This window comes from Chlorocebus sabaeus, chromosome 26, assembly GCF_047675955.1.
Source record: "Chlorocebus sabaeus isolate Y175 chromosome 26, mChlSab1.0.hap1, whole genome shotgun sequence".
Taxonomy (NCBI): domain Eukaryota; kingdom Metazoa; phylum Chordata; class Mammalia; order Primates; family Cercopithecidae; genus Chlorocebus; species Chlorocebus sabaeus.
In genome coordinates this window covers 24081954-24095777 of record NC_132929.1, presented here as the reverse complement: position 1 = coordinate 24095777, position 13824 = coordinate 24081954, and the positions used below count along the sequence as shown (strand labels likewise).

At 43.4% G+C, this 13824-nt stretch overlaps 1 protein-coding gene across 1 annotated transcript in view; it reads left to right on the top strand.

The window, feature by feature from the left end:
- Window positions 1-13824, top strand: part of FBN1 (fibrillin 1) — a 239475-nt gene that overhangs the window by 224061 nt on the left and 1590 nt on the right. The window contains exons 60-65 of the mRNA XM_008016692.3: window positions 45-167; window positions 3480-3596; window positions 3861-3989; window positions 4753-4872; window positions 10014-10245; window positions 12748-12922. Coding sequence (XP_008014883.2) covers window positions 45-167; window positions 3480-3596; window positions 3861-3989; window positions 4753-4872; window positions 10014-10245; window positions 12748-12922 — 896 coding nt within the window. The remainder of the gene's footprint in view (window positions 1-44; window positions 168-3479; window positions 3597-3860; window positions 3990-4752; window positions 4873-10013; window positions 10246-12747; window positions 12923-13824) is intronic.

The following is a 13824-nucleotide window of genomic DNA, read 5'->3' as shown; positions in this document are numbered from 1 at the left end:
ATCATTTTTAGATGCACAGTCACACTGTATTTCTTTGATCGTAGATCTGAACGAGTGCAACCAGGCTCCCAAACCCTGCAATTTTATCTGCAAAAACACAGAAGGGAGTTACCAGTGTTCATGCCCGAAAGGCTACATTCTGCAAGAGGATGGAAGGAGCTGCAAAGGTAAAGTAGAATTGACCATTGCCTCTCACCTAGCTCCTGACACATGGCTGCATTCCTTTGCCTGTAAGGACTCCACAGGCAAGCCGAAAGACCTGCTCTGCAGGCAGGGGGTGCTTCCCTGGGGTTAATGCCTCCATGGGACCTACCTCCTATGCTGGAGGGAGGGAGGCTAAAGCCAGGGAGACTGTGGAGGACCCGTGGGAGCAGCCATCCTCACTGCATGCCCCCTGGGCATCCATGGTGGCCATCCATGACGGTCTCAGAGATAGCAGGGCCAGTTCTCAGTGGCTCTAATGGGGCAGATTCTTAATTGGTGACCTCCTCTCTGCTTTCTGGTTTTTGTATTTATTCTTTATAGCTGTATAGTTCAGGTTTCCAGGGAGGTCCTGCCTCGGAATAATCAGTGCCATGATCCTAGAGGACATGGTGCCAAATGAATTAGGTGCTGTATCCAGATTTTTGTTCTGCAGAAAAAGTCCATTTCTGCCCTCTAGGAGCTTCCCTGAGACATAAATATCACGCAGAATTAAGAACCAGTGAAGCTCTGGGCAGAAATCCCTTCTCAACCAGAAGTTATCCTTTGCAAAAATTTTTTGGCATAAATTTACTCCTGTAAACATCTTCCTCAACAATAAGAACCTTATATTTAGTGAATAGCACTAGTGAGTCATACTTAACAATAATTTGGGAAATGAGAGATTTGGAGAAGAAAAGGTAGACCAAGTCGTAGACCAAGAGATATCATGTCATGCCATGAAACTTTGAAGGAAATATATAGAAACGTACAGAAGTAAGGAAGGTAAAGGGTAGAGTGGAGTCTTTTTTTCCTATTTTTTTCTCATAAAGCTTAAGTTCTTCCACTTACTTGGTGTATATAACTAAATATCAAATGAATGATGCAGCTGTGTGTACCACTGAATCTGAGAAGAGGCTAGAAGGGTGGAGGGTGGGACCAGCACATCCCCACAGAGATGGATAGGATCCAGATTGGAGGAGGGGAGAGGAGAGAAGTGGAGAGCAGCAAGAAGTTGGGCTCTTGACCTTTTTCCCGTGTCTGCTGAAAGGGAGAGTTAAGAGGCATGTAATAGAGGATGACATCATGGGCAACTGCCTGAGGCCTTCCTGTGCAGCACAAAGCCTGTCTAATCCTGTAGTTTGGGGAGAGGAAGTTGAGAGACCTACTTACACATTCTAACCATCTTAAATGAACAGTTGCTCATAGCTTTGTTCTTCTCAAATGTGGAACTTATTTTACATCTGGGGTCACTGTGAGTTCTAGGCAATGTGAAGCTATAACTCAGAGCCATAAATGTATTCGTATAAATGAAGAACCAAATTCAAGGGGAAAAATATGTCTCATTGTATATATTATCTGTAACAAGCAAAACAAATTTATAGCATTTTTTCTAACCTCTGGGGGCAGAAAATTCTCAAAAGTTTCTAGCAATTAAAAGATGAAAAATGAAAATGCATCAATAAAGTTCTGTTTATGGCTTTAGGAGTGCAAAGAGCAACTGTAATTTTTACATGTCCACTCACAACTTGTCCCTTTTCCTATATTTTCTCATAAGGTTCAAATTCTTCCACTTACTTGGTATGTATAACTAAATATCAAATGAATAGTGCAGATAGTTGCACCATGGACACTGAGAAGGAAGAGGCCAGAAGGGTGGCCGTGGGAGGCGTTATGGGAGCAGCACATCCCCAATGAGAGATGGGTGGGATGCAGATTAGAGGGGAGAAGAGGAGGAAGGGCGTTCTTGGAGGCAAGAGCAGCGAGTGCTGCTGTTCTTCATGTGCTGTACTCATGAAATAGTGTTAGGAGAAATCACTGAGTCATCTTCCTCACCTGTTGCAGGTGAGCTTCAGCCAATGTGTCATGATGCTCAAGCCAAGCTCCTTGGGCCATAGATAGGAGAAACCAGTCCACAGGCTCTGAGAAAGCTGAACAGAGAGTGCATATCAGTCAAGCTCTCAGCAGTGGAAAGAGCACAGGATGGGCTGCATTGTAAGAGAAGCCAGAACTAGGACAGGTCTTGGGAGGGTCTCTCAGTGTAGGTCCACTCCAGACGTTACTCTAGCCAGGAGCTGGCCCTGTGGAGTGGAAGCAGTCACTGGCAGAGCTAGTGATTTGATCTGCAGCTTCAACACAGTTGTGCAGATGGTGGGGGCATAGTGGTTGAATTTGTGATAAAATAAAGTCACTAATGTTTTTTTCCTGAATATGTGGCAGTTTTAAAATTATCATTAAAATTTAGCTAGAAGTTAGAACACAACATTTCATCTCTTGATAGTTTGAAATAACTTTGGAGTTAAGAATGCAACTAGAAGTTGAGGCATTGAGGAAAGAGGCCTGGTCAAAGCAGAGGGCTTTGTGGAGATGTGGGAAACAACGTTGGATAAACTCTGGACACAGTTGTCAGTTTTGGATTTTTGTTTTTCTTTATTTTTGTTGTTGTTGTGTTTGAGACGAAGTTTCACTCTGTTGCCCAGCCTGGAGTGCAGTGGTGCGATCTCAGCTCACTGCAACCTCTGCCTCCCAGGTAGCTGGGATTACAGGCACACAGCACCACACCCAGCTAATTTTTGTGTTTTTACTAGAGACAGGTTTTGCCATGTTGCCCAGGCTGGTCTCAAACTCCTGAGCTCAAAGTGATCAGCCTGCCTTGGCCTCCCAAAGTGCTGGGAATACAGCACGCTCGGCCTGGAGGCAGTTTTACTAAAGTGCCTTTAGATATTAAAATGAATTTTTCCTTTGCTTTGTTTCCTTCGTGATTGCTCAATTTTGTTTTATCCTAAGAAGAATCCCTAATTAAAGAAATCAGATTTTGTTTTTGACAACTTCATTTGAGTAGATTAAAAACAGCAAACAGAAAAGAACTAAGCCAGCAAATTAATTTCCAGCTTCAACATTTCTCTTTATGTTTTAACTTAAATAGATCTTTTCAGTGCTCTGGAAAATTTGCAGAATGATTCATCTTTTACTTCATTTAAAAAGTTGTTTAAAATGTCATGATTTATTTGAAATTCCTTTGTTGAGGAATTCCTGCATTTCTCCTATTAGAATGGTGTTTTCTTGGATCCCCCAAAGATCTATCTAATTTTTTTGAGGGGAGGAGGGTCTAAATGGACACCTTGTTTTATCTTTCAGATCTTTACCCCCTGTGTCTCTCCTTGCCTTTTGCTGTGGCTTCTTTCTAGTCAGGGTCATTTGAGACTTCCAAATCAAACTTGGAGCTGCTTCATAGGGGCGGCTTCCCTGATCCTGTTTTGTTGACTTGACTCCAATGCCTATCTTGCATTTTCTCATAGATCTTGATGAGTGTGCAACCAAGCAACACAACTGCCAGTTCCTGTGTGTTAACACCATTGGCGGCTTCACATGCAAATGTCCTCCCGGATTTACCCAACACCATACGGCCTGCATTGGTGAGTAGGAGAGGAAAAATCCTACATGGAGTGTAGCGATTCTTTCAAGGGATTATTTTCTATTTCCTCTGCTGTTGGAATAAGAAAACAAAAGCTCGAAGAAATATATGAGTGCGTGTATGTGTGAGCACACCTGTACATGTATGTGAAGAGTTGTTGGCTTTATTTGGTCTTTTCTGAGTCATCCTTCTAACTTTCTTTTAAACGATACAAAGAGAGCTTTGGGGAATTTTAACCCGTCTTTGCCCCCACTGCTTCTCATAGATAACAATGAATGCACCTCTGACATCAATCTGTGCGGGTCTAAGGGCATTTGCCAGAACACTCCTGGAAGCTTCACCTGTGAATGCCAGCGGGGATTCTCACTTGATCAAACCGGCTCCAGCTGTGAAGGTGGGTGGAGACCTCAGCTGCGATCCAGCTGGTAAATCCTTGTGGCGGTGGCATGCGTGGCTATCGGCACCTTCATCATCAGCCTCTATGAGATAGCACATCTGAGCCCAGGGGGGCACCCAGCTAAAACAGTGTGCACAGGTCCTGTATCTTAGAGATTCATATTTTGTCTCATGCTTGTGTCTAACACACATGCCTTTCCTAAGTATTTCAAGACCTTTTCTGCTCCATTTTTGATTTAACCTAATAGGGAATAACTCAGTCAAGAAAAATAGGCAGACTCTTGACTTTGATTCATTAATTTTCTGGTCACTGGGTCCGGAGCCATAAAGGGGTTTCTCCCATGTGGACTAAACATATGAGGAACAGTTCTTCTGATTATGTTTAATTAAAAGTTTAAATGATATTTTTAGGAGTTGATTGTGGCTTTGACACATTTTGGTTTCTAATTGTGGCACCAAAAAAAAAACACAAAAAACAAAAAACCAGCAAACACAAATAACTTATAACTTACAGAGCTGTCCCGGAGAGTGCCTTGGACTTTGCACTAATTTCCTGATCATTTTTATTTGTAGACTTTGCCGGGGCTCTCTGAATGTTTTTTCTCCTTGGACTTAGCAGCAGTTCCAGAAGAGATACTCTTGAATTTTTTGGTGGTAGAATAATGTGTAGGATGTGTAGGGGCCAGATTTCTTATTAGAATCCGTGTGGCTTCAGAGAGAGACGTTGAGTTGGCATCACGGTGGCTCTGCTTCTTTTTCAGACGTGGACGAGTGCGAGGGTAACCACCGTTGCCAGCACGGCTGCCAGAACATCATCGGGGGCTACCGGTGCAGCTGCCCCCAGGGCTACCTCCAGCACTACCAGTGGAACCAGTGTGTTGGCAAGTAACGTTTCCTCACTCTCAAGAAGCATGGCTATCAGCTGCTATGAAGCAAAACACTGCTTTCTTTCTGAAGCTGTAAATGTGTTATTGAAGCAACAAATACTCATTTAAAATTGCCCTAACCTGGTTGAAACCCAAGGGAAGTAACAGTCTTTGCAAAACAGCAAACTAAGAAAAAAAAATTGTAATCAAGGATACTTTGAGAGCATCTGAAATGAAATGCCCCCAGAATTTCTTGAAGCCCAGTATCCTCCACCCTCCTACTGCACTGCTAGTCATCAGCCCACACTTGAGTTATGTTAACATCAGGGGTCAAAAAATCTTACTTATGACTGAAAAATATCAGCCAGCCAGAGGCTATTTTGAGTGACTTTTGGCCTGAAAATGCCAAAGTAGTTCTGTTCAGCTCTACACATTTTGGGGTAGAGTGCAAGCAGGAGACACAGCAAGATTTTTTCTTCTTTTTTTTTCCCCAAGATTGCTAAGTTCTTTTGATAATTAAGGGAGAGCTACAGACTGTCTCATTAAATTGAAATGATGTCATCTTTGATTCTACAATGTCATGGGAAAATAACTCTTAATGCACATCACAGAATCAAAACATTGTGAGTTTGGAGGGATACCAGAAGCCGTTTAGCTCAGGCACGTTGTTTTACAGATAAGGACCTAGAAGTCCAGAAAGAGAAGGTAATATGTCCTTGCTCAGTTATTTAGTGACATGCTTGGAACTAGAATCCACAACTCTTAACTTTCTGATTAGAGCTGCCTTTCAAGTGTCACATTCACTTGTTTTTGTTCATTCAGCAAGTGTCTGTGGAGTGCCACTGCAAGCTTGGTGCTTTGGTAACCTGTTCTGGTTGCCACACTATTTGGTAGAGCCCCCCTTAGCAAAAACTCAAAGAATTAGTGCTTCCTGGGTGCAGGCTCTGCATTGCAATGGTTCACTTTCATGCAGATGAAGACATATTTGGTGTGTTTTCATTTATCAAAATCATCTCAGTCATCTAGTTTGATTCTACACAGGACAGCTTTGCAGTGGCACGTCGGGTTGACCCCTGTGCTATAGGAGTTTAGACTGCGCAAGTCTCTGGCTAGCTATCTGGTTTTAATCAAAATGTCTTTGTTCATTAGCAGCTCAGGGAGGTCTTTGATGTTAATCACCAGTTTCTGACATTGTTCACAGAACTTCCAGAGTGAACTGCGTTGATCCAGTACCCCATTTATGAGCCTTTCTGTTCTCATTAGTTAGGTCTTTTTTTTTTTTTTTTTTTTTTGAGACGGAGTCTTGCTCTGCCGCCCAGGCTGGAGTGCAGTGATGCAATCTTGGCTCACTGCGAGCTTCGCCTCCCGGGTTCACGCCATTCTCCTGCCTCAGCCTCCCGAGCAGCTGGGACTACAGGCGCCCGCCACCACGCCCGGCTAATTTTTTTATTTTTAGTAGAGACGGGGTTTCACCGTGTTAGCCAGGATAGTCTCAATCTCTTGACCTCATGATCCACCCGCCTCAGCCTCCCAAAGTGCTGGGATTACAGGCGTGAGCCACCGCGCCCGTCCTGTTTAGGTCCTTTTAATAATGCTGGTGCTAAGTGAAAAAAACATAAGAGAGGAAAGGTATGTCGCTCCTGTACCGTATCCTCCTCCTCCTACCATCAGTCTGAGGATAGTAGAGGCGACCAGGCCATGCACTAGTGTCTTGGAGATTCTGCTCTAGTCTTGTGAAGATCATCTCCTGGCTGGACACTCTAAAAAAATAAGTTGATTTAGAAGTCAGAAGAAGTTTGGGGTTCTTAATGCCTCCAACTGCCAAATTGCCCTCATAAATCTTGAGAATTAGAGTTATCTAGAATGAGCATTGCCTTGGGCTAAAATAGCTTCCCCAGAACCACAAGAAACAGAGGAAATCTCTTAGACCAGCCCTTCCTGGATCCTCACTCCCAGGTGGCTGGAAGTTCACTCTTTGGGGTAAGGAGGCCACCGATTTCATTGCTTTCTAGAAGTAAATTTCAAAAATTTAGCTTGCAGATAGACGGAGTTGACCCATTTTCCTCTAGAGAAAGTGAGTAAAAGGAATGCCCATCCTGCATTTGTGAATTTTCCTATCAGTACTCCCTTAAGGCCACAGCTAACATGAACAGTGCAATCTGGATGCTGAAACCTTTGATTTTAGAGGACAGAGTGGTGGGTTTCAATCCACTTTTAAGGAGTGGTTTTCAGACTTTAATGCTATTTTGATAAAACTCGAATTGTCTCTTTTTATAAAACAAACAAAACCCTCGCCAATCTAAGTACCAACTGGAAGAATAAAACAAATATTTTGGAGTGTAAAGAAAATTCCTTGTGGAGTCATTTGCTCCAGAGTGCAGAGGATGAAAAAGGTCAGGAAGAGTGCAAGACACGTTAACCAAATCATGGTGTTTGTGTATTGATACAAAGGGCAAGTGCACAAACATGCTGTGTTTTAAACTGTAAACGCTGAATATTTGCCAATTTCTTATTTTAATCTGTGCTCTACTCCATCCTACCTCTCCAACCTAGATAAGCAAGTTTAATTTAAACTTTATTAAATTCTCAGGGAGGGAAGAAAATGTGAATAAAATGTAAAAGAATGTGAAGGAGAGGGGAGAACTCTTGATCGTTGTAGTAACACAGATAGATGCTCAAAGTTAAAAAGAACCTTAGATCTAGCCTTCCCTCTTTCCTAATATGTAAATCCTTCTCTAACTTCCTTGCTGTCCCAGTTTGGCTTAAATACCACCTTGAAGGGCACTCACTGTCTCCCAAGATAGCCCAATCTATGTGTAGACAGCTTCTAATACTTAGAAATGTCTTTTTTTGGTATAAAAAAAAATCATTTCTCCCGCCTCTAATTTCTCACCATTGGTCCTACTTCTGCTCTTTGGAGGAAAAGACACAGAATAACTCTAAGAATGACAAATCTTCCCCCTCATATACCCACGCCCTGCAGGTTTTATTAGTCAGGGTCCCAGCAAGAAACAGATGACTGAGGCCAACCGAAAGTGGGGGACAGGGGAGCAGAGCTTGCTCATGCTCCGTAGATCAGCCACGTGGAGCCATGAGCAGGTGGAGAGGGTGGAGGATGGACATGGAGGAGCAAGAAGACATCAGCCCAGGGGTGTTCTCTCCACTGAAGTAAATATGCTTGGTTCTTCATTCTTTATTTGACATGGAGCTTGGTGCCAGTGGTTTCTGTTGCTCTCTATTGCACACTTCCTCCTCAATTTAAAATAAGGAGAAATAACACAGACAATGTGTTGAGCACAGAAAGAGAAAAGGAAGAATGAGAAAGAGAAAATTGTTATTTCCATTTTAAGAGGCCTGGTGCCCAAGTGACCTTGGGTGGAGACTTGAAGATCTTTGGATACAAAACATCTTCAGACAGGCAAAGTTAAGGTCAAAGACCTGTAGCTGAAGGGAAGGAGGGAAAGAGAGAAGGAAGGAGGGAAAGAGAGAAGGAAGGAGGGAAGGAAGGAGGGAAGGAGAGAAGGAAGGAGGGAAGGAAGGAGGGAAGGAAGGAAGGGAGGGAGGGAGGGAAGGAAAGAAGGTAGGAAGGAAGGAGGCATGGAAGGAGGGAAGGAAGGAAGGCAGGCAGGAAGGAAATATGAATATATACTAAATATATACAAGTGAGCATCCTTCCCCACCACTTTTATCCACTTGTTTTCTAATTTAAAAAAAAAGAAAAAATAGATTTTTTTGAGAAACAGAGTTTTTCTTTATAAATGAATCTGCCTTAGCAAAGAAGGTAAACATATTACAGGAGAAAGGAAGCACCAGCTTAAATGTGGAGAGGCACTGTGGTATAAAGGAAAGCACACGGATGGCCTTTGCAGTCCAACAGACCTGGCTGTGAATTTCTGCCCGGCTGCTGCTGGCTGTGACATCTTGGAAGAGCTTTCTGAGCCTCACTTTCTTCAGCTGTAAAACAGAGAATATACCGCTTTCTCAGGATTGTTAGGAAAGCTAAGGAAATGAATGGGCAATGCCTGTATCCTGTCTATGATAAAACAGGTATCTAATAAACATTCATTTGCTTCCCCTTCCTCGCTTCCATAGGAATTGGGTATTCACTAAGAGAAGGCCAGTGTATCTACATTCAAATGAACGTACAGCTGAAAATGGGCTGTGGCAGTTAAGAAACGTCTTACCAGCAGCAAGTTTCCAACCTGCCCTGCAAAGGCAGGTCTACAAAAATATATTAGAGACTTCCAAAAATTATAAATCAGAAATAATGAGAAACTCATGGTTTTCTCCCTTCTAGTTGATTTTTTAAAGAAAGATTTCTTTTTCCTGCTTCTTAGCATCAGACTTGGCAGGTCCCTGTGGGTAGCCAGTCCTGCAGCTTCTGTCTCTCTTGTGGGTTTTCCCCAATTACTGCTCGTGAAGTCTGCACCGATTCTCTTCCAGCCACACTTAGTTTTAGACAGGGCTCAGACACTCTGGGCAGGAGGCTGGTTTGAATAAGGAGGGGGCCGATCCAGTGATGGGAGCAGACATACCAGAAGGCATTATTCATCTCCCAGAACAAGTACCTGGGGGCTTTTGCAGATTTCTGAAAAGGAAGTCCAAATGGGGCAGACACTTGGGGCAGGATATCAGCCCTTGCCGGATCGGCACATCCTGAAATAGGCGGACAGGGAAAGCAGCCTGTGGGAAAATGGTTAGTCTCTGCTTTTGAGATATTTGTCTCCTTGCTGGGCACTTGTGAAGCCAGGGCGCAGAGAACTGCAAGATTCCTTCCCTCCCACCTTGAACCCTAAATCCTAGCTACGGACCAGCACCATGTTGGTTCATGACTGGATGTTTCCATGGAGCAGAAGATACCGTGTTGACTTCTGATGAGAACTGGAGTCTGCTGGTCCTCAGAATGCCATCCTCTAATGCCCTCTGCCTGTGCATTTGACTTCATCTTCCATGTTTACTCACAACATAGCAAAAAGCCACATCCATGCCCGCATCTTCCTCTGCTGTTGCTCTCCCCACCCAGCCACCTCTGCCTGTCTTCCCTCCCTGAGAGCCTAGCTGAGGGCCAGCTGGCCAGCAGCGAGTGGCCAGATCCAATGTCCTCAACAGAAATCTCTGGCTGCTGCCACACATGCCACTTCTTCTTTTCCCTGCAGATGAAAACGAATGCCTCAGCGCTCACATCTGCGGAGGAGCCTCCTGTCACAACACCCTGGGGAGCTACAAGTGCATGTGTCCCGCCGGCTTCCAGTATGAACAGTTCAGTGGAGGATGCCAAGACATCAATGAATGTGGCTCTTCGCAGGCCCCCTGCAGCTATGGCTGTTCCAACACCGAGGGCGGTTACCTGTGTGGCTGTCCACCTGGTTACTTCCGCATAGGCCAAGGGTAAGCACTGCTCTTCCTGGTCGTGGTTGGAGATTCTGTCGTTCATAATATAATTAAGTCTACTGAACTCAACATTACCTGTCCTAGCAGAGGAGAACCATGCTTTTTGTAATCCTAAAATTAATTCCAGTTAGCTTGGCAAAAGTTTTAGGTTATTTTATTTGAAAGGAAGCATCTGGATTTCTGGAAACATCAAACAGAGTAATGAAACTACATCGTAAATATCTCACTATATGACTTCTCTATCTCATTCTCTTGATCTTCACGTCTTGTTGGGAAGTGATTCGTCTCTCTGTAAATACACCTCTGCCAACCCATGACAGAACTGGGCTCACCCTGGACACTACTGATCCTCTCTTCTCCTGGGGCAGGGAGGATTCTATCTGGACTTAAAATGCCTTTGTATCTAGCTCCTGTTAGGATAAGTCAAAGACATCCCTTTGGGTTGGAGATCATTTAGGTTTTAAATTATATTTTACATTTCAGACTTGAATGTACATTAAATATTACCAAAGGTGCATTGGGCATGAGAATTGAAACACTTACTGTATTTTCCTGGTTAAAACAAAAACAAACGAACAAACAAAAAAAAACACTTCACCAAATTATAGGTATGTCTGTGTGAGAGTTGGGGCAGGGAAGGCCTATTTTTAGTTTACTCAGTGATTTAAAAGTTTAGTGTTAAGTTTTCAAAGTTTGAATCTTTTTTCCTGCTGAATTAATCTGGACTCGGGTGTCCGCCTAGTTTTAGCTATCCTGTGAGGAAGTGCACATTTTAACTTTTTAATTAGGAACACATAGACATTAAGTATATATATACATTATGTACTCCCCCACATGCATGTACACACACACCCCCACACACATCCACACTTACACCAAATTATTAATGTAGCAGTCTTTGATTTCTTGACATACAAACATCAAGTGATTCATTTTGGATCTGGGTAGGTAGAAGAATGTTTCGTGGGAAGCACACAGAATGCCAGCAATCGGACACAAATTCCCAGATGTTTGTGTCTGGCTCTCAGTAGACTCATTCTTTATAGTTTAATGCCAGAACCATTTTTTCCCAGCAAAAATTGTGACACTCTAAACTGGCTTTTGGCCAGTGGGATTTTGTAGTCACACTTCTTATAAGTGGTGCTCCCGGGATATGAAAATACTGGAAAGGAGTTCTGAGAAAGGAACCAAAGCCTGAAAATTTGCAGTTTACCTCTGAATAATGTAATCATTGTGTGAATGTATACGCATGCGCACACACCCACAGGCTGAGCATTTATCAGTTCATCCATTGTATTGTTTCTACATATTTCATGTTGCAAGATAAAGAGGAAAGGAAGTGTATTGGACTCTGGCAAGTTTGGGGGAAACAGTAGGAACCTATAAATTGCTTTGAAATACAACAGATATTCTGTTCATTGGCAACGTATTTTGAATCCTGAGGGTATATAGGAAAATGAGTTCTAAAGAGCAGATCAGCTATTACAGAAAAACAGATAAATAATCTTTGGTCTACATTATGACCCATTGTTAGAAATCTACCCATTTAAAACAGTTTTGGCCCCTCTGAATCACTAGAGTGGACTCTGCCCCCAGATAAAGATTCTTTTAAGGACCATTAGAATGTTTCAACACATTTGGAAAGAGGAGCTTGATAAATACACATTCCAAGTGGCCTCTGAAATAGTAAGCAGAATAACAAAACAAGGTACTTGTGAAACATTCGAGCCTCCCTCCATAACTTGGCTTTGATAACTGAAAGGCAAAGAAAAACAGCTGAATGAGTTCTCTCTTGGGCATGGGTTTGTTTATCCATCTTCACATGAGTCACAGCCAGTGGCCCTAGTGGTTTTGAATGACTTGAAACAGTTTCCCACAGTTGGGCAAGCTCTGATACATGCATTTTATATACTGCATATCATCATAGTTTATTATTACATTAACCTTCATTATCACCTGGAGCTTCTTATCCTCAGTAGCATCCGCAAAAGTGACACGTCAAGGAATAGGAGCAATTGCTGCAAAGCTTGAGTGAGGAAGAGTAATGATGGAAGTGAGAGAATGCAAGAAACCCAACAGTGATGTCCCACACCTCGCTCACTCCCATGGAGCCTGTTTCATAAAAAGAAGCCATTTTTATTTAGCCTCCAAGTTACATGGTCTCCCTCATCGACTATTCTCTTGTTTCCACTCCGTGTCTCCTCCCCAGTATAAGTACTGAAAAATGCTTTCCATGTTAGGTTTGGAAATGAAGAGATAAATAAATATGCAAGACAGGGTCTTGAAAGGCAGTAGAAAGAAATCAATACATTCAGGGAACTGGGAATTAGAGGCCAAACAGAGGACCTCCATGTAGTTCTCAGAACTAGCTGATCCTCCAGCGGACAAGCAAGGGCTGTGTCTCCGAAGTGCAGGGAGCAGACTTCACCAGAACTCTTGTACCACCTACCTTGTCTTCCCATTCTAATTAAAAACATCTATGCTCCCCTTCTGCTGCAGGCACTGTGTTTCTGGAATGGGCATGGGCCGAGGAAACCCAGAGCCACCTGTCAGTGGTGAAATGGATGACAATTCACTCTCCCCAGAGGCTTGTTATGAGTGTAAGATCAATGGCTACCCCAAACGGGGCAGGAAACGGAGAAGCACAAACGAAACGGATGCCTCCAATATCGAGGTGAGTCAGAAGGTAGTTTCTCCTGATGTCTCCTATAGTGGAAAGTCCTTCCAGATTCCTGTGGTTTCCTCCAAGGATGCTCCAAAGTGTGAAAAAGCTCCCCAGGGAGAAGCTCCAGACATTCCCTGAGCTCCAGGCTGTATTTTACAAGAGGCCGTGGGGCTTTCTGGAGTTTCTTGCTGCTTTTCGGGAGTGCCCATTTGAAGGTTTTCACATACTTGCTCATTTCCTGTGTCTCGCCAAAAAAGAGTCAAATACCCACCCAAAGTCTGCTGAAAGGATAAGGTCTGAGATCCAGGACAGCAAGTGGGCAGAACAGCGAAGTGACATAGTGCTCCCTACATAGGGACGCCAAGTTCTGAAAGCTAGAGGCTCCTGTACTGAAAAGAGCCATGTGGAGTGTGAGGGAACTTGGATCGTAGACAAAAATAACGTGGAGCTGAAGCAGCCTGGTCTCCTTTGCCTACGGCTGCTGCAGCCTTTCAGTCAACTCAGAAGTGCACAGATATTCACCCAGACCTCTGGCTCTGGGCCCATAGAATCCAGCACATGCGGTCCCAGGGGGGCAAGCAAGAAGCCAGGTGAAAAGCATTGCATATTAGCAGATCATCACAGTCAGGAAGTAGGCTCATAGGTGTGTCCTTAGGAGGAGATGGTTTTGCATCAGTGAATCAAATTGAAATAGTCTGGTTCTTCGTATTGGTGCTGCAGCCCATCTGCATTGTTTAAGAAATGAGATAAGTCTTTGGAAAGAAAATAATCTATTAAAACAGTGGTTCTCAAACTTGAGCGTGCATCCGAATCACCTACTAGGTCTTGTTAAATTGATTGCTGGGAGACATCCCCGGGGTTTCTGATTCAGTCGTTCTGGGGTGATGCCGAGAATTTGCATTTCTAACAGT